This window comes from Nothobranchius furzeri, chromosome 19 (assembly GCF_043380555.1).
Source record: "Nothobranchius furzeri strain GRZ-AD chromosome 19, NfurGRZ-RIMD1, whole genome shotgun sequence".
In the NCBI taxonomy this organism is placed as follows: Eukaryota; Metazoa; Chordata; class Actinopteri; order Cyprinodontiformes; family Nothobranchiidae; genus Nothobranchius; species Nothobranchius furzeri.
In genome coordinates this window covers 4,045,359-4,070,343 of record NC_091759.1, presented here as the reverse complement: position 1 = coordinate 4,070,343, position 24,985 = coordinate 4,045,359, and the positions used below count along the sequence as shown (strand labels likewise).

Sequence of the window (24,985 nt, the reverse complement as noted above, 5' to 3'; positions counted from 1 at the left end):
TGATGCTGAGGTTTCACATCTTTCGTGTGATCTTCAGTTAAATTGACATACTCAAAGCACGTAAACTCATGTTTGAATTACTATTGCTTGCTTTAATTCCCTCCCTTTTAAATAGCTTTTGTAATGAGTCACAATTGACCTATAACCAAAACGTTACTACAAAAGCAATGGATTTTTGTTCATTAGCAAAAATGAATCAATGTTTTATATACACCATTTCAGGTCTAGATTTTGCTAGACCAATTGCATCACCAACCCAACTGAATTTCAAACTGTTACAAGCTAGTCTACTGAACATGATTTATACATGTTTAATCTCTCCCATCAATAAAACTTACATCACATCCACTGTGACTTCATTAGAAAGATGCAGCATAATGATGTTAACTGCTTATTTATGTGGAGAAATAATGTGTGAAATCAGGGGCACAGATAGGATTTTCAAACTGGGGGGGACAAAGTTCCAATGTACCCTCCCCCAAACATACACACACACACACACGTACACATACACAAACTATTGCAAGAGCCTTAACTAGAGCTCAGTCAGCTTGTTTAATTTCATCCAATGGTTTACGTAAAAACTGACCCCAGGTTTCCTACTGCAGCAGCACGTCTTGCTCGCGTAAGCTGCTGCTTGGCCCTTCCCACGAGACGCGAAGCAGCAGGGGAGCAGCTGTCACCGACAGAGCACAAAGTTACACGAGTGACTTCGTCAGTAAACACAACAACAAGCAGGAGAAAACTACAACATGGTTTGTGTTTTATGTTCTGTCCGTTTTATAATCGCCAATACGGACCTGAAAAACAAAGGAGACCGCTAGCTAGGTGATAACTTCTCACAGGGCCGCACAGTTAGTAACTTTTTTTAAAGTAAAGCAACCGGAAGGCAGTACGTTCTTTATTCTGAAAATCTCGGGAGCTTCTCTCCATTTCCGCGTCCGATTTCCTGTCTTTCCTTCCCCCAAAATGTCGAACTTGACCCGTTTCAGAGGCGTCGCGCGTAAAGGCCGCAACATGCTGCTCCTGAGACGCGGCCGACTCGCGCTGCTGACGGCTGCCGACGGCTCCAGTGGAAAAGGTTCTGTTGACCACAGCGGTTCCTATCAGCAGCTATGACGTGCTGCTGCAGTAACGTGCTGCTGACGGCTGCTGTGGAAAGCCGGGGTAACACTATTATGTACGTGTTTGAAGCCATTGTGCAATAGAACACTGGCAACAAAGCTCTGCCTGATCAACACTATCCAAGTCAGTCATTTGTTATTCTCCCAATCAATTACTAACCAAAACCTCATGCTTTATGCAAAACATTAAATGATTTTCAGCATACCAATCTTTACAGAAAACATAAAAGCCCTAAAAAAACTGCACATAAAATATATTTAAAAACAATATTCACTTATAGGGTTGGCCATCGTTTGATTTTGAACGATTCCAATTCCTCGTTTCGATTCCAGTTCCTATCAATTCCCGATTCCGATTCTTTCAAGACACGAAATGTTTTGCATGAGTCAGCTAACCAGAGGTCCTACTTGACGAAATCTTAACTTCAACATGAATTTTAATTCTATGAACAACAACATCACCTTCATTTAGACAAAAACATGTTTTGGAGAAAAAAGAAAAAGACTTGCAGCACAACCAGTGTGTTTGTTTCTGACCACAACCAAAGTCTGGAAGAAGCCTCTGGGATGAGAGGCTAAATGTCTCCAACATATCCAGAAACGTCCAGCTGTTTCCAGCTAAAACTCTCAGGATGATCATGTCCAGGATGACTGAGAACTACACCTCCATGCTGCAGCAGCATTCAGTCAGAACAGAAAGTGAAACTTAAACGTAGCTGCTGTCAGTAACAATCTAACAGATTTTAAATAATAAAACTCAACAGAAATAGTTCAGAAAGGAAATTAAAATGTTCACAACTTTGTGTGTGATTTATTATTATTATTATAATTATTTACTGTGGCAGAAGCTGGTGTGGTCCACCACAGAGAAGCTTCTCTAGCCTGATGACTTCAATTATTCTACAGGTTATTGTTCAGCCTTCTGATGCTCACGCTCTCTCTCTCACACACACACACACACACACACACACACACACACACACACACACACACACACACACACACAGAGTTGGTGAGCGGCTGCATCTAACTGCTGATGCTCCGTGTGTTTTTATTTCTGCAGTGAGACAAACTCACCTCACACCGTCCCGTTTGTTCTTCAGAGCTTCTATTAAATCCACCGTGTTGACGTCTTAACAAGTTTCCTCTACGCTGCAGGAGTTAAAGTTTACGTCACAGTAAAAGTTCGGCAGACCTGTGGGGGGACTCGTGCAGGCAGCACACAGACAGCTGGTGTCATCAGCTCTGAAAAGTGTTAATCGTAATTTGCAGATCACGTTCATTTTTCACGGAGATCGGCCGCGGATTCCTCTTCCGGTTGGCATTCTAGGAATCGAAACTAGGAATCACTTAAGAGCAGTGGTTCCCAAACTTTTCAGCCTGACCAACAGATGTTCCTTCATATTTTTACATTATTTAGAAATTTTCATTATAATTGGAAAGTTTTAATTTATACATAAATATATAAAGCTCTTTTAAAATTTTATATTTTACCTTTTTTTATGATTATCAGAATCAGAATAGGTTTATTGCCTTTGTCAGTGAGCAAACAATTCACAAACTAGGAACTTGCTTCGGTACTAATGTGCTACATATAACATGAAAGATTAAAAATAGAATAAAATATACCAAGTAACATGGCCGATATCGTTGTTTGCCTTTGTCGCTTCATCCTGCATCCTAGCAGCAACCACGTTGGCGCCTCTCGAGTTGGGGACAGATAGGGGTCGATCTAAATGTAGGGGGGACAGATTCCGTCCCCCACCCTAACTGTGCGCCTGTGTGAAATGTTCATGCATATAGTACAAGAACCGGTCAATTTTTGTATTTTTATTTTGTTTTCTTAGAAAAACAGTTTTAATCAAAGAGACCAAAGCCCATGTCATCGTCGGACTCCTCAGACTCTTCCTTCTTTTCCTCTTTCTTCTTCTCTTCTTCTTTAGCTGCAGAAGTAAAAAGTATTAACATTTAAAAAGCTCTTTCACCACAACAGAAAGAGGTAATGTTTTACAGTCCTTGTCCAGTTACCTGGTGCATCTCCACCAGTTGCAGGAGCACCGGCAGCAGGGGCACCAGCTGGAGCTCCACCTCCGGCACCAACGTTGCAGATCAGACTGCCGACATCGATGCTGGAAAGGGCCTTCAGAAAAACAGCATAGTGGTTAATAAAATGCTTATTCTGGTAGAAAGATGCACAAATCCAAACAAACAGAACTATACTACTGTATGTGTCACTGAGCAAGCCTGCAATCGACTTTAGGATGATAAATGACCCCTCTGTTCATTTAAATGTTAAACTGACCCACAATCTAGAGTGCTGGTGACGAGGTTTTTGCCACACAGGAACAGTGAAAATTTCGGCTACAGACTAAAAGCAAGATTTCACCCATGACCCACTTCTAGTTAAGGGTTTTCCTGGCTCAAACTGAGGCAGAGGTGGTACCATCCTGACCATGCGCCAGCACATGCATACTCGGTGCATTCAACTGCCTCACCTTTTTAAAGGCAAAATAGTTTTTCATTAGGTGTTCTAATTTAAGCTTCTGTTGATAATTGAATATTCCATTTGACAACGTTTCAAGTGAAACAAAACTGGTTTGCTGCTAAAAATATGAAATAAAACAAAATTATCAGGCTGAACTAACAGAATCTTATTATAAAAGGCTCAATAACAAGCATTAGATTGGTGTTTAGTTCTTTTTTCTATCTGATATTTATAGTAAATAAGATTTAGAAATATTTGACCTACATTAAGATAATATTTTAGGTTTGTATGAATAACACTCATCTTAGTCAAAATAACACAAATATATTCAGTAAACTATAATGCATTTCATTAACATGCATTTGTATTGGAAATGGTAATAACATTTAATTTCTGCTGCTAACAATGTAATGGTGGCATTTCTTATGTACGGGTTTGCAATAATCCAGTTTAAATTATGTTGAAAGATAGAAGCGTTTGTGAACAATACACCACAACGGCTTGCCGTACTTCCTGCTCCAGTGTGTGGAGCAGACTTGTAGCAGTAATGTGACTCGTTTCTGCAGCGGTTCTGATCCGTAGCGCTGCAGGATGCAGAATGAACAGGATGGTGGGGACTTTTCATCCGCTTGTAGAGTTTAGCCTTTCTTAGTTTTACGATCATCATATATTTTTCTTCCCTGCTCTGATATGGAAGAGCCTGGGGGAAAATCAGGATGTCAATAGCACCAAACATAGATATGGGGCGACGAGGCACAGGAGTTAAGTGCTCGCCCCGCAATCGGAAGGTTGCAGGTTCAAGCCCCGCTCAGTCTGTCGCTGTCGTTGTGTTCTTGGGCAAGACACTTAACCCACGTTGCCTGCTGGTGGTGGTCGGAGGGACCGGTGGCGCCAGTGCTCGGCAGCCTCGCCTCTGTCAGTGCGCCCCAGGGCAGCTGTGGCTACATTGGGGCAGCAGTAGCTCAGGTGGTAGAGCGGGTTGCCTCATGATCGGAGGGTCATGGGTTTGATTCCAGCTCCCGCCAGGGGTATCCTGCTGTTGTGTCCTTGGGCAAGACACTTCACCCACCCAACTTGCCTGTGTTAGTGGTGGTCAGAGGGGCCGACGGCGCCAAACGGCAGCCTCGCCTCTGTCAGACCTCCCCAGGACGGCTGTGGCTACAAGTAGCTTACCATCACTAGCAGTGTGTGAATGTGAGTGTGTGAGAAAGCGTCTTTGGGTGTCTAGAAAAGCGCTATATAAGTTCAATGCATTATTATTATTATTATTGTAGATCATCCCCACCAGTGTGTGAATGTGTGTGTGAATGACTGATTGTGTTGTAAAGCGCCTTGGGGGGTTCCAGGACTCTAGAAGGCGCTATATCAAATACAGGCCATTTACCAAATAGCAAGAGAAGCAATTTTTGATCCTTTTCTGCAGTGGTTTTAGTGCTTTTCGGTGCACCGCTGCTGATACAGCGCCCCTGTAGTGGCGCAACGCTGCAACTGCAGTTAAAATGGGGGCAGCAGTAGCTCAGGTGGTACAGCAAGTTGCCTCAAGATCGGAGGGTCATGGGTTCGATTCCAGCTCCTGCCAGGGGTATTCTGCTGTTGTGTCCTTGGGCAAGACACTTCACCCAACTTGCCTGTGTTGGTGGTCGTCAGAGGCCGACGGAGCCAAATGGCAGCCTTGCCTCTGTCAGACCGCCCCAGGGCGGCTGTGGCTATAAAGTAGCTTACAATCACTAGCAGTGTGTGAATGTGTGTGTGTGAAAGCGTCTTTGAGTGTCCTGAAAAGCGCTATATAAGTTCAATGCATTACTATTATTATTAATAAAACATCCATATAGCAAGGGGGCAAAGTGAAATCAGGCTGGGGCGGCACAAAATTAGTTTGAAGCGGCCACTAATTTGAACGCAGGAAAAACCCTGTTAATGCACACGTCTTTTGAGGGTCACATTTCCATCATATGGTCAAGAAGTTGCATGTGTCAAGCACATTCTCACCTTGGCAAACAGACTTGGCCAGAAAGGCTCCACAGTGACTCCAGCAGCCTTGATCAGGGCATTCAGCTTGTCCTCCTGTGAGCACAGAGTCACACAATTTGAAAATGTGTTTTTCCTTTTCAGCACACGTACTGCTAAAGGGAAAATAACTGTCAAAACAAAACTGACAGCCTTAATTTATTAATACACCAGAGCGCTTTTAGTTACTTGTTCAAGGAGTTGAAAGTTGCTTCTAATGTGCATTATGGCTCACATGTTAGTTTTACAACCTATCAGATTTATCAGGGCTTAAGTGCTACCAAAAGGTGATAGGAGCAACGTAACATCCAGAAAACATGTCAAGCCACTATATCAGTAGTTTTAAAAGTGATACTCACTAAAGCAATGTAATGATGTGGGACATCAACTGTTAATTGTAAAAAACTAGTGAGGTCGTATATAAAACAGTAAGTAGTTGAACCTCACTGCCAAATTAATACATGAAATTCGCTTTTGATCATCGCTTAACTGTACAGCAGCTTGACAGGGCCTAGTTAGCCATTCCGCCATTTTTAACCGGTAAACACCGGCTGATAAATAGTATAACAGAAATTTACAGCTCGCCTTAATATGCTAACACGAACTATCTAATGAGTATTTTATTGCGTCAACACCCTCTTGTGTTATTTCCAATTTGCGCAACGGCAGTCGTGAGTAACCGGGACACTCACGGTGACGGTGACTTCATCATCGTGGAGGATCAGAGCGGAGTAAATGCAGGCGAGCTCAGATACGGAGGCCATTGTAGATATCAAAGGTGGTGGTAGTAGCGTCGGATGCCTAAATTTGACTGTGCTAGTCGCCGGATTGAGGACCTTAGCTTCAGATGAAGAACCAAGCACTTCAGGCACGTTTACGTTCCCACAGCGGAAAAGGAAGATGAAGGGGCGGGACTTTGGGATATATACGTGCGTAAGAAGCGTGGCTGTGACGTTTATACGTACAAACCGTCAGGTCCATTTTCCCATAGATATCATACGTTAACTAGATCCCTCGCCGCGCTGGTCGTTCTGGACCCTGACGTCCGTACGCGACGGCCATCTTACTTCGGACAGCTTTTTTTTATTTTTTATTTTTATTATTATCATCATTAAATGCTTATTACAATTTCTCGTGAGACAACAACACATAATGGAAACATACAAGGCATCCTTAGTAACAATAAAAGAAAAACAAATAAGAAACTTAAAAAAGAGGCACTTATATCATAAAGTAAAAACATTGTTTCAAGATTAAACATTTTTCTGCAGCATGACAAATGGCTTTTGCAGTTGCATTTGAATTTTTTTTACGAGTCAAAGGGGATAAGAACATACGGAATTCATTTGTGAAACAGTTCATGTTTGGCATTTGTTTTTTCCATTTGCTTTTGTGGATGTGGTATTTACCCATAATAATAATAATGTTAATTAACAATGAATTATTCCCATTTAATTTAGAATTGTAAATTAGAATATCTTCATTTGTAAAATGATCAAGTTCTCTTATTTTATTTCTTAACCAACAATGGACTTTTTCCCAAAACCTCTTACTGACAGGACAGCTGAAAAATAAGTGTTCTGTTCCTTCAGGGCTTTCTTGACAGAATTCACAAGGGTCAACTTCAAAACCAAATCCCTTCCTCAGTGTCTCTGCTGATGGATAGTAGTTGTTAAGAATTTTAAATTGCATTTCTTTTACTTTGGGCATTATAGGCCATTTTAGAACCCTGAGCAATCTCTTCACAAGACTTTTCCGACAACGGAAGAGTGTCTTCAGTCAGAGGCTTCTTCAGTTTCGCTGCAACACTGACCGCTACTGGAGATCCTTCCTGCCAACAGCCATTGTAATATACAATAACTCTTTGACGACTTGATTATTATTATTATTCTGAGCTACTACAGCAATCAATTTCCCTCTGGGATTAATAAAGTATTTTTGAATTGAATAGAATTATATATCTGTTTTTTATTGTTTTACTATTTTTACAATTGTACTGACCGCCATTTATATATTTTCATATTACCTCTTGTTATTTTATTCTCTTACTTATTCGAATACTTTACAGTGTTTACTCTGTGGGAGCCCTCTTCCTCAGGGCCGGTGGTCGGTGGCAGCGGCCTCGATGCTCTCCAGGTAGTGCTTGGGTGTAGGTGGGGCCCTCGCCCTCCCTCCTCTGGACGCCCTGTATCGGTGCCCTGCCTGCTGCCATGGTTGTGCTACTATTGGGGCGGATGGCTCCCCTGATGCCGTTTCCTTACATACCTGACTCATTTGAGCTCAGCCCAGCGTTTACTTATGTTCTCAACCATGTTGTGTGTGTATGTGTGTGTCACTGGGTTGGGGGAGGTTTTGTTTTTAATGTCAATGACATTTGTGGGATATGAGTTTTTTTTAAATCTGTAAAGCACTTTGAGTTACATTTTCTTTATGAAAAGCGCTTTATAAATAAAGTTTGATTTGATTTGATTCAAGAACCAATAGTACCTTTACCTGGGGTATGTACTCAGAATGGCATGCTAAAGTTGCTGAGCGGGATGCTGATTGATTGTAGCTCAGTAGCAAATAATGTCGCCAAAATAACCAGCATTTGTTAAATCAGAGGAGTTGCTTGTGAAGCGGAATGGAAGGAAAAGAAAAAAAGCAGTGTTGATCCAGGTTTAAAATCGCTGTTTCTAAACTCCCGACGGTGATAAAATGTGGCAGAAATTCTTCACAATGCTCGGTGATTTGTGGTCTCACAGCGCACCATTAAAAATGGTGCATCATCGGGTCCTTGAACGCCACTTTTGACATCAGACAACTTCTCTTTCTATCCTCTTAATGGATGAAATTATGGTGTATTTTGACTAAATAAAACTCAATGTTATTAGCATATGTAAATGCCTTTTGGTGCTCATCAGCGACAACACTCACTGCCGAAGCAGCTGCGACATGCTATTGTCTTAGCAAAGTCGTGAAAGGGATGGTTTTGTATGGAGACACAGCTGCTGAGAGAACCAAGCCAGAGTATCTACTGGTCACTTTTCTCCAACCAGAAATTTCCTGGAACTCCTATAGTAGAAATACTGCTTAGATGGAAAATAAATATCAGTTGTTAATTATGGGCCCAGTTTTACTTATCGGATCAATACAGGAAGGTAATAAAATGACAAACGTACCGATTTAGATGCTGTTACCGATAAATTGTAGTTTAGGAATCTAGAAAGATATTGGTAGGAGCAAAACAAATGTATTCGGCAGGACGGTCTAGCCACACCCCATAGGAGCCTCAGCAGTTTTATGTTATTCCAATCACAGCACTATTAGTTTGGTGGGTGGGATGATACAACCGAGTTGAACTAAGATGGCGGTGGCTTGTTTAAAACAGCTTTGGTATAAACTTTGAACTATTTAGGCCCAATCCCAATACTCGCACTGCACTTTGGAGAAAGTGCACAGTAAGGCTTCGAGTGTGTGGTACACAAGTGTGCAAATTATTGCCAAATTGAGACGGGGAGCATTGCGTCATCGATTGCAATGCATGCTGGGATGCTGGTCACTGTGATACTTAAAAAAAACTTAGTTAACAACTTTCATACAATTATTTGAAAAAAATTTACATTCGTTGCTGCTTTGCCTAAAAGTTTTAGAGCATCAACTAATTGTCCTAAAATGAACTGCTTTCATTAGAAAATACATATGTTCAAAAAAGGCACTTGAGCCTATTCTCCCGCAGCAGTGGATTGTGGGTAATACACTGTAGTGCGAATCAAGGGCACAAAAGGGGGTGATCAACTTCTGCACTTGAGAATCGGGACACCCTGCGCAATCATACCCATGGTCAGGATCGCACAATCGAAGGGCTTAAGGATGGAAGTGCTAGTATTGGGATTGGGCCTTAGACTTGCGCTTTTCTTTAAGTCAAGAGCAGATAGGGGTACTCAAGTCCTTTATTTAGAAAAAGGATGTACATGCACATGTATTTGCGTCTTCTTTGACGAGGATTTGACTGACGTCCCCATTGACTTAACATCTGTAGCAGTGAGCATGTCATGTTGCTCATTGTCCAATAGTATCCAGAGACAGTTTGAAAGAGAACCATAAATCCCGCCCACCACCAAGATGCCCATGGGTCGTTACCAGACTATATATTCACACATCGTATGGCATGCCAGGCTAGATGTATTGTGCATCTCTAATAAAATGTGTGCCAAAGTCACTAAAAACACATGTGCAAATGGACTATAATATAAGAATCACCTAGATATTTTACTATTAGTGATATTAGGGGAAGAAATGCCAGTTATAAATGCATGTTTAACTCATTTTTTATTCAAATCAAAAATTTAAACAATAATTTCAAGCAATTCAAGACAAAGCCTGGCAAATCTGTTCCATAGCTCAGAACCTATTTTTAACTGGTTCTCTCAGCATAAATTCCTGAAAGTTGATAAACCATTTTCCATTACAATGATCACCCAGAAAAAACAAAATAAAATGAAAGATAAAGAAATCAAAACGTGATGTTTAAAGGTTTTAATACTTTCCTTGAATCTTACCATCACAGTTTCTTTCAAAAAGTTGGTATCTACCTAAAACATTCCAATGCTCACAAACAGTTCAAAGAATCATTTGTATGTTTGGCACTAACATTATATTCTTGGCCCAGATGTGGAAAAAAAAATACTTAAATGCGTTAAATTACAAACATAACAGCTGTCAGTGTGCCTTCGTGTTTTACAGTGAAGCAAAAAAAAGTATTATTATACAAGGTAGGAAAAACACAAATTCAACTTCGCCCTTTGCTGAAACTTTCTACGTTATTCTGAAACAGTCAATCAATTTTAATATTCTCCATGGTAAAAAAAAAAAGATTAATTTATTTTTTAGCTTATACAGACATTACTGGATCTTTGACTGCCATCTGCAGGACATTGTTCCTAATATACCGTACACAAATTATTTATGTTTATAAATTTCACTTTTATGAGTCATTTTAATATGTTCCCAAGGTAAAGTGTTGTCATTTTAGATGTATGACTTCAACATCAGTTAACTGGAATCTATGATAGTAAACATTGTTTAAATTAAGAAAAACCCTTTTTAGGAATTATAATTAGACAGCATTCGCGGAAGTTACAGCATGTTGAGTTATTCATATTCCTATGGCGTGAAGGGATTAGAGAAGCTATAATGTTCTCAAATTTTTGTTTTCTTGGTTGTTTGTCAGATTATTGAGTCCCATTATGTATGGAAAACAACAATGTTCATCGCTGCACAAAGGCTAAATAAGCAGAAGTCGACCTCTGGAAATGTTGCACTTCAGGAATGGTGAAAACAGGAATGTCATTTCCGACTCTGGACCATTAGATTCAGCTCTGTTGGTGTCAGTTAAAGTGTCATCGGGACATGTTTGATCAAAGTTGCAAAATATTATTCATACCTGTATTAGAACAGAAAAGCATAAAAACACAACAAAATAGTTTTTTGTGTCTTAAACAACCATCTACAGACCACATACTTCTTCATCCATAAAGTCCATCATGTTTCTACAGAAGCCCTGAATGGACACACCAAAACACTGGCTGTGTGGAAGGGCTTTCCATCATTTTCCAGTTTTTAGCAGCCATGGTAAAGAGGAGGGTGATATGAGGATATTCGGTCGCTTCCATAATTCGCCGCTAGAGGTCAGCAAAGTCTCAGTACCAGATAACAGACGTCAGATCTTTTACTCTTTGTGAGGCTTCCCTTTGGGTTTCTCGTCGTATGAAATTCCATATTCGTTTACTCGAGTTCTGTCCACCGGGTAGAGCCTGAAGAGAGGAAGGAAAAATAACCTTTCAGATTGGAACACTTTGTGATTTAGGGTGGTGTGTGTATGTGTGTGTTTGTACCATCTCTGGTAAAGGTAAATAAGGAAAACCACATCATCTCTGAAACAGGCCAGTCTGTGAGAGGTTGGCATGGTGATGATGAAGGCAAACACATCATCAATGAAGGTGTTGAAAGCCTGAAACGATAAAGGTCAATTATTGTTTTCCAAACCAAAAACAAAGACTTTGTAGCAAATAGGTTTTTAAAAAATGCATAAAAATAAACCACACATTAAATGTATACGTTTAAGGGCTGGGGGTAAACGATTATTCTGACGATTATTTTATCCAATATTCGACTATTCTAATGACTATTTAGACAGTTAATCTAATGATTATTTTTCTATTGCACAGTTAATAACCAAAAAATCTAATAAATTCATTCAAAAAAATTGATAAATTGTTAATGTAAGAGAATAAACACTACAGGCCTTCCATTTTGTATAACACTGCTTTTATTGTGTTGGAGTCGGTTATGTTCTGGTGACGTGTAGATCTTGGGAGTGCAGGCTGCGGCCTGAGAGGTGGTTGGAGACGGAGTGTCTCCATGCTGCTTTGTTTTGGTCACTTATGTGCGTGAGGCGAGTGGTGTTACGACTCCTCCTGGGGAGTTTGGCTCGTGTGCAGAAAGGAAGGGACAATAACGGGATTTAAAAGTTAAAATGATGATCAGGTTTATTTACAATAACTAAATACATAAATCTTTCCATCCACAGGTTGGGAATAATAAAACTAATTCTGCCTGTGGGGAATTAAAACAAAAGTACAAATAAGTAGGGATGTCCCACTGGGCAAAGATTACAGGGTTCTGGACCAAAATAAGGATCTCCAAAGGTCCAAACTCTAAACTGGGTGGTTAAACCAAACTCAAGGTGATATTTTAAACTAAACCGAAAACCCACAACCCTCTAAATGTAATAAAAGGGAGATCTACACCACAAAAAAGATCAACTCCAAACCAAAACGTAACAGCTTATCCAAACGCAAGAAGCTGTTAGCGAAAATGCTAACAGTAGCTTTACCAATGTTAAGTTCAAGTTACCACGTTTAAATAAACCAATGATACCCAGCAGCAAACAGACCAGCACCGGGGAGAGGCTGCTACCACAAAAACGGCTCTCCTAATGTCTGAAAGAAGCTCCTTTATGAAGGGAGAAACGCTCCCGGTGATTTTTTACATCTGCGATAGAGACGGAGCAGCGCATCTGACCCCGGAAGTTGTTGTCCGTTGCCGGGAGACGAAGGCGGGCAAAACAGGAAAGGAATCTAGTAGCCGACGGACATTGTTCCGGTTCTTCGGTATTTGGCAGAGACGTTAGTGAAGGCGGAGAAGAGGGCGAACTAGAGGAAAAACAGGCAGATTCCTCCTCTATTTACAAACTCCTGGGGATGCAACAAGTGGGCGTGGTGCGTCGACTACCGGATCTGACGTTGACGAATTTTTAGAATGAGCCGTCGACGTCATCGAGGCTTCGTTACAGCCCTAATATGTTAACTGCAAAATATTCTATAATCACACAATAAAATCAAACCAAATTGGTTCCTACCTTGTACATAAAAGCCTTCCAGGGCAGGTGGGCCACAGACTTCAGCTTTGGAATAAATAGAACAGTTAAGGAGGACGTTTGTGTAAATTGGAGAAAAAAACACTGCTGAGAAAACTCTTAAAGGCTGAAGGAAAACTGACCTTATAGTTGACAAATAATTGAGGAAGCATGAAGAGGAAACCAAACGCGTATACACCTGCAATTTCACAATAAAAGATGATTTAGTGTAGACAAATTATATAAATTATGATTGATTAACACAAAAAAATTGGACAAAAACCAGTTTCTTAACCAATTTAAACTTTGTTCAGAGAAAAAGTAGCTTACCATTCACCAGACTGTTAATCAACCATGAGTACCAACTAAAAACAGGAAAAACAAGCACTTAAGATCCCTTACGACTGAGACAAAGTTTGTATTCATTTTATTTGTCCCCTTCCACTCCTACCTCTTGTATCGTAGGAAAACCAGAGCATAAACTGCCCCTCCAATGCACAAAGGGTACAAGAGGTATGAGAGATACTTCATTGCCTGATGAAAGGACATGAAAAATATTATAATTTACCTAAAAACTCATATTGGATCATGCATGTGTGTGTCTGCTATTTCTTACCAGAGTGTCGTATTCTTCTGTTCTCCTCTCTGACTCATCCAATTTACCAAACTGGATCAAAGAAGTATTTTATTCCTTCTTACAGCGACAAAACCATATCAAAACTGAATGTTTTACTAACCCGTGATTTAGGTAAATTAATCTGATAGTGACTTAATGCAACAGTTAATCTCAGAAACGGAACCTGCCAATTCATTTAACGTCTACTGTCCAATGCTTCATACTTCATAGGAATTTTTTCTGCTTACATGGCAGAAAATTACATGAAGGTAAAATAGCTTTGACATATATTGCTGTCCTAAAAAAACTCTAAAAATCGAGAAAAGCCTAAAACATTCACAACTACAGGGAGTGCAGAATTATTAGGCAAATGAGTATTTTGTCCACATCATCCTCTTCATGCATGTTGTCTTACTCCAAGCTGTACAGGCTCGAAAGCCTACTACCAATTAAGCATATTAGGTGATGTGCATCTCTAATGAGAAGGGGTGTGGTCTAATGACATCAACACCCTATATCAGGTGTGCATAATTATTGGGCAACTTCCTTTCCTTTGGCAAAATGGGTCAAAAGAAGGACTCGACAGGCTCAGAAAGGTCAAAAATAGTGAGATATCTTGCAGAGGGATGCAGCAGTCTTAAAACTGCAAAGCTTCAGAAGCATGATCATCGAACAATCAAGCGTTTCATTCAAAATAGTCAACAGGGTCGCAAGAAGCGTGTGGACAAACCAAGGCGCAAAATAACTGCCCATGAACTGAGAAAAGTCAAGCGTGCAGCTGCCAAGATGCCACTTGCCACCAGTTTGGCCATATTTCAGAGCTGCAACATCACTGGAGTGCCCAAAAGCACAAGGTGTGCAATATTCAGAGACATGGCCAAGGTAAGAAAGGCTGAAAGACGACCACCACTGAACAAGACACACAAGCTGAAATGTCAAGACTGGGCCAAGAAATATCTCAAGACTGATTTTCTAAGGTTTTATGGACTGATGAAATGAGAGTGAGTCTTGATGGGCCAGATGGATGGGCCCGTGGCTGGATCGGTAAAGGGCAGAGAGCTCCAGTCCGACTCAGACGCCAGCAAGGTGGAGGTGGAGTACTGGTTTGGGCTGGTATCATCAAAGATGAGCTTGTGGGGCCTTTTCGGGTTGAGGATGGAGTCAAGCTCAACTCCCAGTCCTACTGCCAGTTTCTGGAAGACACCTTCTTCATGCAGTGGTACAGGAAGAAGTCTGCATCCTTCAAGAAAAACATGATTTTCATGCAGGACAATGCTCCATCACACGCGTCCAAGTACTCCACAGCGTGGCTGGCAAGAAAGGGTATAAAAGAAGAAAAACTAATGAAATGGCCTCCTCGTTCACCTGATCTGAACCCCATTGAGAACCTGTGGTCCATCATCAAATGTGAGATTTACAAACAGGGAAAACGGTACACCTCTCTGAACCGTGTCTGGGAGGCTGTGGTTGCTGCTGCACGCAATGTTGATGGTGAACAGATCAAAACACTGACAGAATCCATGGATGGCAGGCTTTTGAGTGTCCTTGCAAAGAAAGGTGGCTATATTGGTCGCTGATTTGTTTTTGTATTGCTTTTGAATGTCAGAAATGTATATTTGGGTATGTGGAGATGTTATATTGGTTTCACTGGTAAAAATAAATAATTGAAATGGGTATATATTTGTTTTTTGTTAAGTTGCCTAATAATTATACACAGTAATAGTCACCTGCACACACAGATATCCCCTAAAATAGCTCAAACTAAAAACCACTTCCAAAAATATTCAGCTTTGATATTAATGAGTTGTTTGGGGTCATTGAGAACATGGTTGTTCAATAATAAAATTATTCCTCAAAAATACAACTTGCCTAATAATTCTGCACTCCCTGTAGAATTTCCTAACAAGTCCTTGCCAAATTCACCATTTCCATTTCATTATTTCAAAGGATCTGAGCCATTTTTATTGTTTACTTTTAAATCCAACCTTGCGTCAAGGTACAAGTCACAACATCTTTGAACAGTATCTGAAGAAAACATCTGGACTACATTTTTGGTGCACTTTTCTGAACATCAACTGAGGCAGCTTCCCACCTACCAGGAATGTTGGTCTGCCTCCTTTCCAGAAAACATGGATTTTAAAGGCCTTTTTAACTTTCCATACCTGCATGAATTACATCAGCACATTAAAACAGACTTCATAAACATGATCTCTTTATGCAGAAGATTATTTGTAGATTTAAAACTTAAGGATTCAAACAGTTTTTTGAGCATTTATATAACAAAAGAAACTTTAGGGCTCACAACGCCCCAGGAGCCCGTAATAAAGCCCAGTTGAAAGACTTGTTTGCCCCGCCCACTCAGCTAAGATATGAATATTAAATGAGCTGTGTGTTTATTGGCAAGTTTACACCCGATGGCACAGCCGAGGTATCTTGATTCCTCAATAGGCGAGCTGTGGAAATATCTAGCAATCATTCATAGTCTGGATATTCCCAGTACATCCTGGAACGTTACATGTAGGCTCCAATATCCTTCTTTGTTGTTTTACTCTCATCCAACATTAGCAGTAGCTTGGGTTAGCATTGTTGTGCAGTTAATGGTACCGCGACAAACACTACAGATGCAGATTTGAGGGTGTGTGTCCATGTTTATGACATGTTGATCACAACAAACCCTTTCTCCGTGGCCATTACAACATTACTAACTTCCATAGGAAAGCAGGTCGGTGACGGCACAGACTTTTGGTACGTTTGACATCGCAAGCTGCTTATAGAAACGTGGTGAATCTGCTTTTGAGTTCTAGGAGCCCTGTACGCTCATTTTCGTGCAACTTACTTCAATGATTGATCCAATCCCGGCAGGCACGAGCACGAGGAGGCTCGTCTGCTCGTCGAACAAATAGAGGAAAATCACAATGGTGCTGAAACATCTCCACAGCACTGACGGAAAAAACAAAACCAATAATATAGGCTGTTAAAGAATCAGAAGGAAAAAGGACAGTAACAAGTGTTACTATCTCTCAGATATTAACCCCTTGTTTCCACTGGATGTGAAATGTCGCAAAACGGCTACGAAACGTACCACGTGGCAGTTAGCTGCCGTTAGAGTAGACGAGTTTCGTTCCACCGGTCGCAAAGTCTAACGTTTTGGACGAAGTAAGGAGTAGCCATCATTACGTTTCGAGTCTTTTATTTTTTTACACACTAGGCTTCCAAAACACGTCAAACTCTGCAGTTTAGTTCAGGTCAGACAGGAAGTCAAACAAAAAAGTTGTGTAAAACATTCAGAAACTTTCAAAATAAAAGTCACGTGCAGATAAACCAATGTCACACAGACCTATTTGGACACATGCAGGCATCTTTCTTCATGCTTTCAACTTCTGAAATCACGCATGGTGTTGCAGTTCTCCCGTGATTTCTTGACTTCACGGGAACAACAGTGCGGAACACTTTTGCCCCTGGTTGAAAGGAAGCTTGCAGGTAAAACGCCTCCATTTCGTTACACGCCACTTTTGCATCCAGTGTAAAGAAGGGGTTATACTTTCTTATTGTTGGTAGGTAAAACATTAAACTGCAAAACCACAAAACCCTCTTTTACTCTGAAATCATTCAGGTGAGCAGAAGGATACGAAATGCACCCAGCAGTCCGTCTTTACCGAGTCACTTTATGCCCAAATGCACAGATGAAGCCTCGTTCTGTCAAGTTACTCATTTTACACATTTTTCAGTTTTCTTACAGGTTAACAGCAAGGAAACTATGAAATTAGCATCCGCGCATCTCCTTTGTTCTACTTTTAATCACAAAAGTAAAAACAAAAAATAAATCACTTACCTGCTTTGCTGGACATTCCCACCATGCTTTTCTTCTGCTTCCAGAAGCTGATGTCATTCTTGAAAGCAAGGAAGTCGAATAGAAGCTAAAAAAAAAGTGACAAAGAAAATTATCAGTACAAATGAAAGTTTGCATCACTACAGTCCCTATTTAACAAAAGATAGAATTTGTAACCATTCCAGATTAAAAGTTTTCCCATTTTTCTGTTTGCTGTTGCTACACATCTGGCCCATGGGCCGTTTGACGCAGGTCCATTAAGGTCTTTTTAGTGATATTCTTTCAGTGTGTGGAAAAAAACAAATCCTTGTTATATAAAAGGGTTTGCAACCAACAAACAAAAACTAAACCAGCTTTGTGCTCTCAAACTTACATGAAAGGCAGCGACAAAGAAGGTCAGAGCCAGAAAGTATAGGTTGGTATCCACAAAGATGCCTTTAATCTCGTCTGCATCCTTTTCTGTGAAACCTGCGATCCAAAAAACAAACACGTTAAAGGGATTTGTGTGCATGTGTGCAGGGTTACAGAGAGATCAACCTACCAAACTGCTGCAGGGAGTACACGGCGTCCTGCATGTGGATCCAGAATCGAAGCCTGCCCAGAGAGATGGAGTCGTAGCAGATGGTCAGGGGCAGCTCCGTGGAGGTACCGTTGATTTCCTACCATCAGACATAAACAACTGGTGATGTGCTTCTTTATTCTTTCTTCTAACGAGGTTCAGGAAGAAAATAAAGTGAATAATGAAGAGCATAGTTAAAGGTTTAAAACTCACCACCAGGTCCTTGACCCTGTTACTGAGCTCATCAACAAACAGCAGAGGTAGATACACCATCTTTTTCCCATTCTGGAATCTAAAAACACAACTAATTGTTTTTTTCGTCTAACCTATCAGTGGTTTGCCCGGTGCAGCTACAGAATATTGGGATCGAGTCTTACACTCGGAGGTATCTGTGAACGTCACTTGGGAGGTACTCTCTGTCGAACAGGAAGTGGTCACTGACGATGTTTAGCGTGAGACGGGAGCGCCAGTGGGAAACCGGGTGATCTGGCGACGACGCAGCGCCAGCTTTAGCTCCGGCTCCTGTTGCTAGGTTACCGTCACGTTGTTTCTTCTTCTGTTCTTCCCGTTTCTGACCCTGCGTCACACAAATGATGAGGGTTTAGCGGTAAAACCAAAACAGACAAATCAGAAAAACAAAAAGGTAGATATGTAGTCATCATGTTTTTTCTTTGTTCTCTTATCTGGACTTTTGTGAGTTACGTTAAGAAAATCCACCAAATTTTATGAACTTTGGCGTTTGCTTTGGCACAGAACCAACAAACCAAGTTTCATTCAGCATTCGTTTCATTTGTTAATGATTAGTTCATATTGGATTTACTGCATGTTTGCACATTGGTTCTTTTTTTTTTTAACGCCCAAAAGCCTTTTGGCTCACAGGGACTGTTTTTCCATTTTGAGATGTTTTCTTATAAAAAAGTTACGAGAGTTATGATCTAATCCCGTTTTAGTCCAAAACACTTTTCTGCATGACTGACGTTTGTTGGAAGGTACAAAAAACACCGGTCACTAGTCTGAAGTTGTGTAAAGCATAAATAAGGAAATATTGAAAACAAAGTTGTGGCAGGGTATCTGCAGGTTTAAGGGAGCCAAATTTAAGACTTTTTAAGACCTTTTTAAGGCCACTTTGACCAAATTTAAGCTCGTTGTCGTCTTCCTCCGCTTATCTGGGTCTGGGTCGCGGGGGCAGCATCCCAACTAGGGAGCACCAGACCGTCCTGTCCCCGGCCACCTCCACCAGTTCCTCCGGCAGGACCCCAAGTCGTTCCCGGACCAGATTAGAGATTTAACCTCTCCAACGTGTCCTGGGTCGACCCGGGGGCCTCCTGCCGGCAGGACATGCCCGAAACACCTCCCCAGGGAGGCGTCCAGGAGGCATCCTGACCAGATGCCCAAACCACCTCAACTGACTCCTTCCGATCCAGATCCAAATTTAAGCTATTTTTTAAATTAAATTTAAGCTATTATTTCCAGCTATTGCCTGGAACTGGTGCTAACCACGTCGCGAACGTGGGATTATCCATCCATTTACCATTAAACTTGCACTTCTCCATGGCGCAAGCTCCCACTAGCTTAACCAGCTAATGTGCTCATCTAAAAATAGTCCCCTTTCACAACCAACTGAATGTGTACGGTTCCGCTTACGTCAACATCGTACACAAAAAATGCTGAAGACTAACTAGAAATTCACGAAAATGTCATAGAAATAAAATAATCTAGTTTATTGGGTCTTTGGTAATTTAAGACCTTTGGAAACAGTATTTAAGGAAGATTTGTCATTTTTAAGGATTTTCAAGGCCTTAAATTTGGAAAAGTAAATTTAAGACTTTTTAAGGACCCGCTGATAGCCTGTGTGGTTTCTTGTATTTTTTTTAGATTCAAAACAGCAATCTGGACTTTTCCTCCTTTCATGAATTATGCACAATTTGTTTTGAAAACAAAAAAAGTGATAGTCTGAGGTGGCGGCATTTCTTATGGCATTATCTTATATATATATATATATATATATATATATATATATATATATATATATATATAAATTGCATAAACTGAGGATAATAATAGCAAAACAATGTGTTTAAGCTCTGCTAGCCAGCATCAGGCGCACGCCCACAAAGTAGTGGTGTTGAATCCAGGCCTTGTAATGGAAGTAGGGCAAGGGGCTGATGGTGCAATGCTCTTTTCCACTTTTGATGGTGCCCTCTGAGATAAAAAAAATTCAGATTTCTGTTTAAGCTCAGGTACCTGCTTTTGATCTTCTCCAGAAATCAGGGAGATTTCCGGGGGCTTTGGGAGCATGTAGGTGGTGAGCTGAACCACTGAATGGACCTGTCGTGGATCCTGCCACGGATTCAGACCAGCCTGATGGACGAATATTAAAGCGTACAAAGTTCCATTGTTGCGCGTTTTCTTAGGAAGAGAGACGTTGACTATCCTGCAGGGAAACAAACGATAAAGGATGTCAATTAATAAGCTTAGAAGACATCTGAGTATAATAGGCTGTTGTACAAACCTCTCAAACTTGCTGCTGACATCAAAGTTCTCCTCTTTATGAATCAGTGTGTGACCTCCTTCTGCGTTTGACTGCAGCGATGTGTAGATACTCAACTGGGGAGGACAAAATAATAGAACTAAACCTCCAACACAGGACAGCAGAAATGAAAACAATCAGCTAATGCTGACCTGTAGTTTTGGGTTCCCCGCCAGGAAAGGTGTGATGCAGTTGTCTCCTCTGGGTCTGTCGCAGGGTTTGGTGTAGATGATCCCATACATCACCCAGCAGGTGTGGAGCACATACACCACAAACACCCCCACGATGAGCGTGGTGAAGGATGTTTTCAGAAACATGATCTTCGTTTGAGCTAGCTGATCAGCAGGGCCATGCGTCTGGAGGAACATACAGTTAAAATGTAATTATTTTCACCTTACAGAGACGGTTTAACTAAACAAAACTTGTCAAAGACATTAGACATTCTTTGAAGACAGATTAAATACTGGTCAAAATCATTTACCACAACCTGCTTCTCAAGTTTTGTTACCAAACCAGCTTACTGACACGTTTTGTTGAATAAGTGATAGAGCACAAAGCTGACTTCTTATAGGGGTAAAACATTGTTAGATAATTATTCATAAAATTTTAAAAACAACCAGTAAAGCTTTTTAAGCCAATCAATAACAGTATCTAAATTCATAAATGTGTAATGAACCAGTTTTATATGGTTCTCGCATTCAAAAACACCTGTTCCGAAGTTGTCAATATGGTGGCATACCGTTTTCTAAATCATCTAAACTCTTCAATCAGGTATTCAGTTGCATCTATTACACATATTCTTATTTTTCACATATGACTTTAGCCTCAGTGTTTAATCCTCAAATGAGAGTAAAAGGATGCCAGGAACGTTACCGGTGGAGTTAGAGAGCAGGAACCTCAGTTACTCGTCCGTCCATTCACTCCACCAATCCCGCTGGGCAGCTCAAATCGACCACATCGTCCCTTCGAAGCTTTCCAGGTGGTTGTTACTGAAGACATCTACGCCCTTGCGGCAGTTCAAACTTACATAAACAAATAAATGTCCAAAAACTGGAAGCTAAAAGCGTGAGGCGGCTCTATTATAGTTCCGCCATTTACTTCCGGGGTTGTTTCGATGAACGAGATTTAAGAGGGGAAAACACGCGAGACCTCAAGTCTTAACCGAGAAAAACAGTTCTGGCAAAAATGCGTTATACGTCGAAAATCAGCAGCTCCATTAGATAAATTGTGTTTTTAAGCTACAGTTTTTTTTCTTAACCACAAGAAGCACTCGTTGAAGTCGTCGGTAAAATTGCCGTGACCCGGATTCGAACCGGGGTTGCTGCGGCCACAACGCAGAGTACTAACCACTATACGATCACGGCTGTTTATATAACTCGGTTTAATTCTTATATCACTATGACATTTAGTGACAGAGTTACTTGTGTTCAGCTGCTTCCCGTGGCTCGAAAACCTGTCTTTCTACGTTTTTCCGGGTTTTATTATTAAAACTGAGGGAAAAAAACATAAAATGAACTATTATTAACTTTGTTAACAGTATTTAAGTCAGACATGTCAAAGGTCTGGCCCAGGGGCAGTTTGTGGCCCCTCAGTGATTTGCTGTGTCCAAATATCCAGGGGCTGCTCCTTCTGACTGATTATGTCCCAGCTAAGTGACAAATTGTCCAAATTTGAAGCATGATCAAAATGTGTCTCAAATGGGCTGCCAGGCTATCTTCACAAGAAGGCAAAAAAGTAACATGTTGGCAGGGATCTCGTTAAATGAACATTTTCCGTATTTGACTAAATTTTTTTGAAAAACCTCGAGGCTGTTGGTCATTTTGACAGACAGGGATTACCTCGACGCATGCAGGTGTGCAGACATTTTAATTGTAACGCACAGAGAACAGCGGAGGTGACAAAATCAATCAAGAAAAGATTCCCATCGGAACATCTGAGCATTACCTCGGACCTGGACACCACGCTCAGTGCAGCTCGTTATCAGCGCGCTGACGAGCTGTGGAGAACAGCTGGAGTGCGTCTGTGGGTCACAGGCCAGCAGCAGGACCAGAACCACCTCCAAATTCACAGCTGTTCACTTCTGGTCTTAGGGGTGTAGGAAGGATCTGAATTTTTAGAATGGTAGACTTGTTTTCTGACTCCAGTAGATTGTTTATGTAACTTATTTTAAAATCATCTTAAAAATATCAGCATTTTTTTTCGTCGTCGTCGTCTTCCTCCGCTTATCCGGGTCTGGGTCGTGGGGGCAGCATCCCACCTAGGGAGCTCCAGACCGTCCTCTCCCCACCCACCTCCACCAGCTCCTCCGGCAGGACCCCAAGGCGTTCCCGGACCAGATTGGAGATGTAACCTCTCCAACGTGTCCTGGGTCGACTCGGGGGCCTCCTGCTGGCAGGACATGCCTGAAACACCTCCCCAGGGAGGCGTCCAGGAGGCATCCTGACCAGATGCCCAAACCACCTCAACTGACTCCTTTCGATCCGGAGGAGCAGCGGTTCTACTCCGAGTCCCTCCCGAATGTCCGAGCTCCTCACCCTATCTCTAACGCTGAGCCCGGCCACCCTACGGAGGAAACTCATTTCGGCCGCTTGTATCCGCGATCTCGTTCTTTCGGTCATTACCCAAAACTCATGACGATAGGTGAGGATTGGGACGTAGATCGACCTGTAAATCGAGAGCCTGGCTTTCTGGCTCAGCTCCCTCTTCACCACGACAGATCGGCTCAGCGTCCGCTTCACTGCAGACGCTGAACCAATCCGCCTGTCGATCTCCCGATCCCTCCTACCCTCACTCGTGAACAAGACCCCGAGATACTTAAACTCCTCCACTTGAGGTAGGACCTCTCTCCCGACCCGGGATCTGATCTGATAGATCCAAACCTCCATCTTGATGAAGTCCTTGAACCTCCCCCCCATTTCTCGCTATCACATATATCACAGCCTCCCTTGTCGATGCCCTGCAGTTTGCCTACAAACTGAAAAGTCTTCTGTGTCAACATGGGCCCATAATTTCTGTGAGAGCCCCAAATAACCTCAGTGACTCAGCCATCAGGATATTGTATGTGGGGTTTACAGAAGATCTGAGCACCATCATCCTGGAAGTGCTCTGTGGGCAAATTTCCCAGCTGAACATCACTTCATAAATCTGCACAAGCAAATCATTAGATTTCTTTTACCCAATGTAACCCCACCTCTCTGTGGTGTGATTCAGCTCCTTGTCTCATCTGCAAAAACAGCTGCAATATGTTACTCTTAACACACACACACACATGCACGCACGCACGCACGCACGCACACACACATACACACACACACACACACACACACACACACACACACACACACACACACACACACACACACACACACACACAACACCAGCTGAAATTGCTGCATGCCAAGACGCTCCTTTAAAGCTACTAAATGTCTAAAATTCTAATAGGATTTGAGAGATAACGTGCTTATTTTGTTGTTTAACCTGATACGTACACTGCCTGTCCATCAAAAAAGTCGCCACCTGGATTTAACCAAGTAAATAGTTGCAAGCCTCCTATTGGATAATAACTGCATGGGCAATCATATTTAAGATGGGAACAAGTTATTTAATCCCAACTGTTGCAATTAGTTGCTTCTCATTTCCTAAACAGCCATGTGTAAAGACACATCTGGTGGTTGTGGAAAAGATGTTAGTCTTTTTTGGGAATGGTCAGATCGTTGGCATGCATCAAGCAGAGAAAACATCTATGGAGACACAGAAATGACCAAAACTGGGTTAAGAACTGTCCAACGCATTATTAAAAGCTGGTCTGATGAGTCCAGATGGACCCTGTTTAGAGTGATGGTGCATCAGGGTAAGAAGAGAGGCAGATGAAGTGATGCACCCCTCGTGCTGTCACGGTCTGCGTCTCCCTCATGTGTCTCCTGGTGTTCTCCATCCCTCTCTAGGATGCCCTTATGCGTCTCCTTGTGTTCCTCATGTGTCCCCTTGTCTACAGCCCCCTTCAGGTTTCTCTCTCCAGGTCTCCCCTTATGCTTCCTGTTCCTCTTCTTGCCTCCAGCTCCCACCAGGTTTCCCAGGTTCACCTATTCTTGTTTTCTTGTAATATCTAACTAGTTTTTTTCCTATAGTTCTCATAGGTTCAGGTTTTCTTCTCCTAGGTTCCTTGGTCCTTCCCCACCAGTTTATTAGTTCTCCTTTTCTCCTTAGATCTTTATTTTGTTCTCCCAGTCTTTAGGTTTTGGTTATTAGGTCATGTTTATTTTACCTTCTCAGCTTAGTTTCCTCTCCCTGGTTAGTTAATTGATTTCACTAGGTTCTCTCTCCTCACGCACCTGCAGCTCATCTCCCATTCATCCCGCCCCTGTGTCTATAACCTTGTCTGTGTCTCTCTGTGTTGTTGGTCCATTGTTTGTGTCAGCCTCATCTCGTCCCCCTCT

General features: G+C 41.6%; 2 protein-coding genes and 1 non-coding gene across 3 annotated transcripts; all 3 read right to left on the bottom strand.

Annotated features, from left to right (window-relative positions):
• Positions 1-2,939: 2,939 nt before the first annotated feature.
• rplp1 (ribosomal protein lateral stalk subunit P1) lies at positions 2,940-6,523 on the bottom strand. The gene is made up of 4 exons (XM_015973704.3): positions 6,309-6,523; positions 5,599-5,673; positions 3,153-3,264; positions 2,940-3,067 (listed from the first exon to the last, which is right to left on the bottom strand). Exons 1-4 carry the CDS (start codon positions 6,378-6,380, stop codon positions 2,982-2,984), a joined length of 345 nt encoding a protein of 114 aa, XP_015829190.1. The 5' UTR covers positions 6,381-6,523; the 3' UTR covers positions 2,940-2,981.
• A 4,115-nt stretch (positions 6,524-10,638) lies between these two features.
• Positions 10,639-21,632, bottom strand: clptm1l (CLPTM1 like). Its single transcript, XM_015973705.3, has 18 exons — positions 21,423-21,632; positions 20,702-20,905; positions 20,532-20,626; positions 20,264-20,453; positions 18,397-18,596; positions 18,233-18,311; positions 18,002-18,119; positions 17,834-17,928; positions 17,464-17,548; positions 16,468-16,571; positions 15,728-15,793; positions 13,632-13,682; positions 13,467-13,549; positions 13,346-13,380; positions 13,159-13,214; positions 13,019-13,063; positions 11,493-11,608; positions 10,639-11,411 (listed from the first exon to the last, which is right to left on the bottom strand). The coding sequence occupies exons 2-18, from the start codon at positions 20,864-20,866 to the stop codon at positions 11,327-11,329; spliced, it is 1,668 nt and encodes a 555-aa protein (XP_015829191.1). The 5' UTR covers positions 20,867-20,905; positions 21,423-21,632; the 3' UTR covers positions 10,639-11,326.
• A 209-nt stretch (positions 21,633-21,841) lies between these two features.
• On the bottom strand, positions 21,842-21,913 carry trnah-gug (transfer RNA histidin (anticodon GUG)). The gene has a single exon. It is a non-coding gene; the product is annotated as a tRNA-His (tRNA).
• Positions 21,914-24,985: the final 3,072 nt, after the last annotated feature.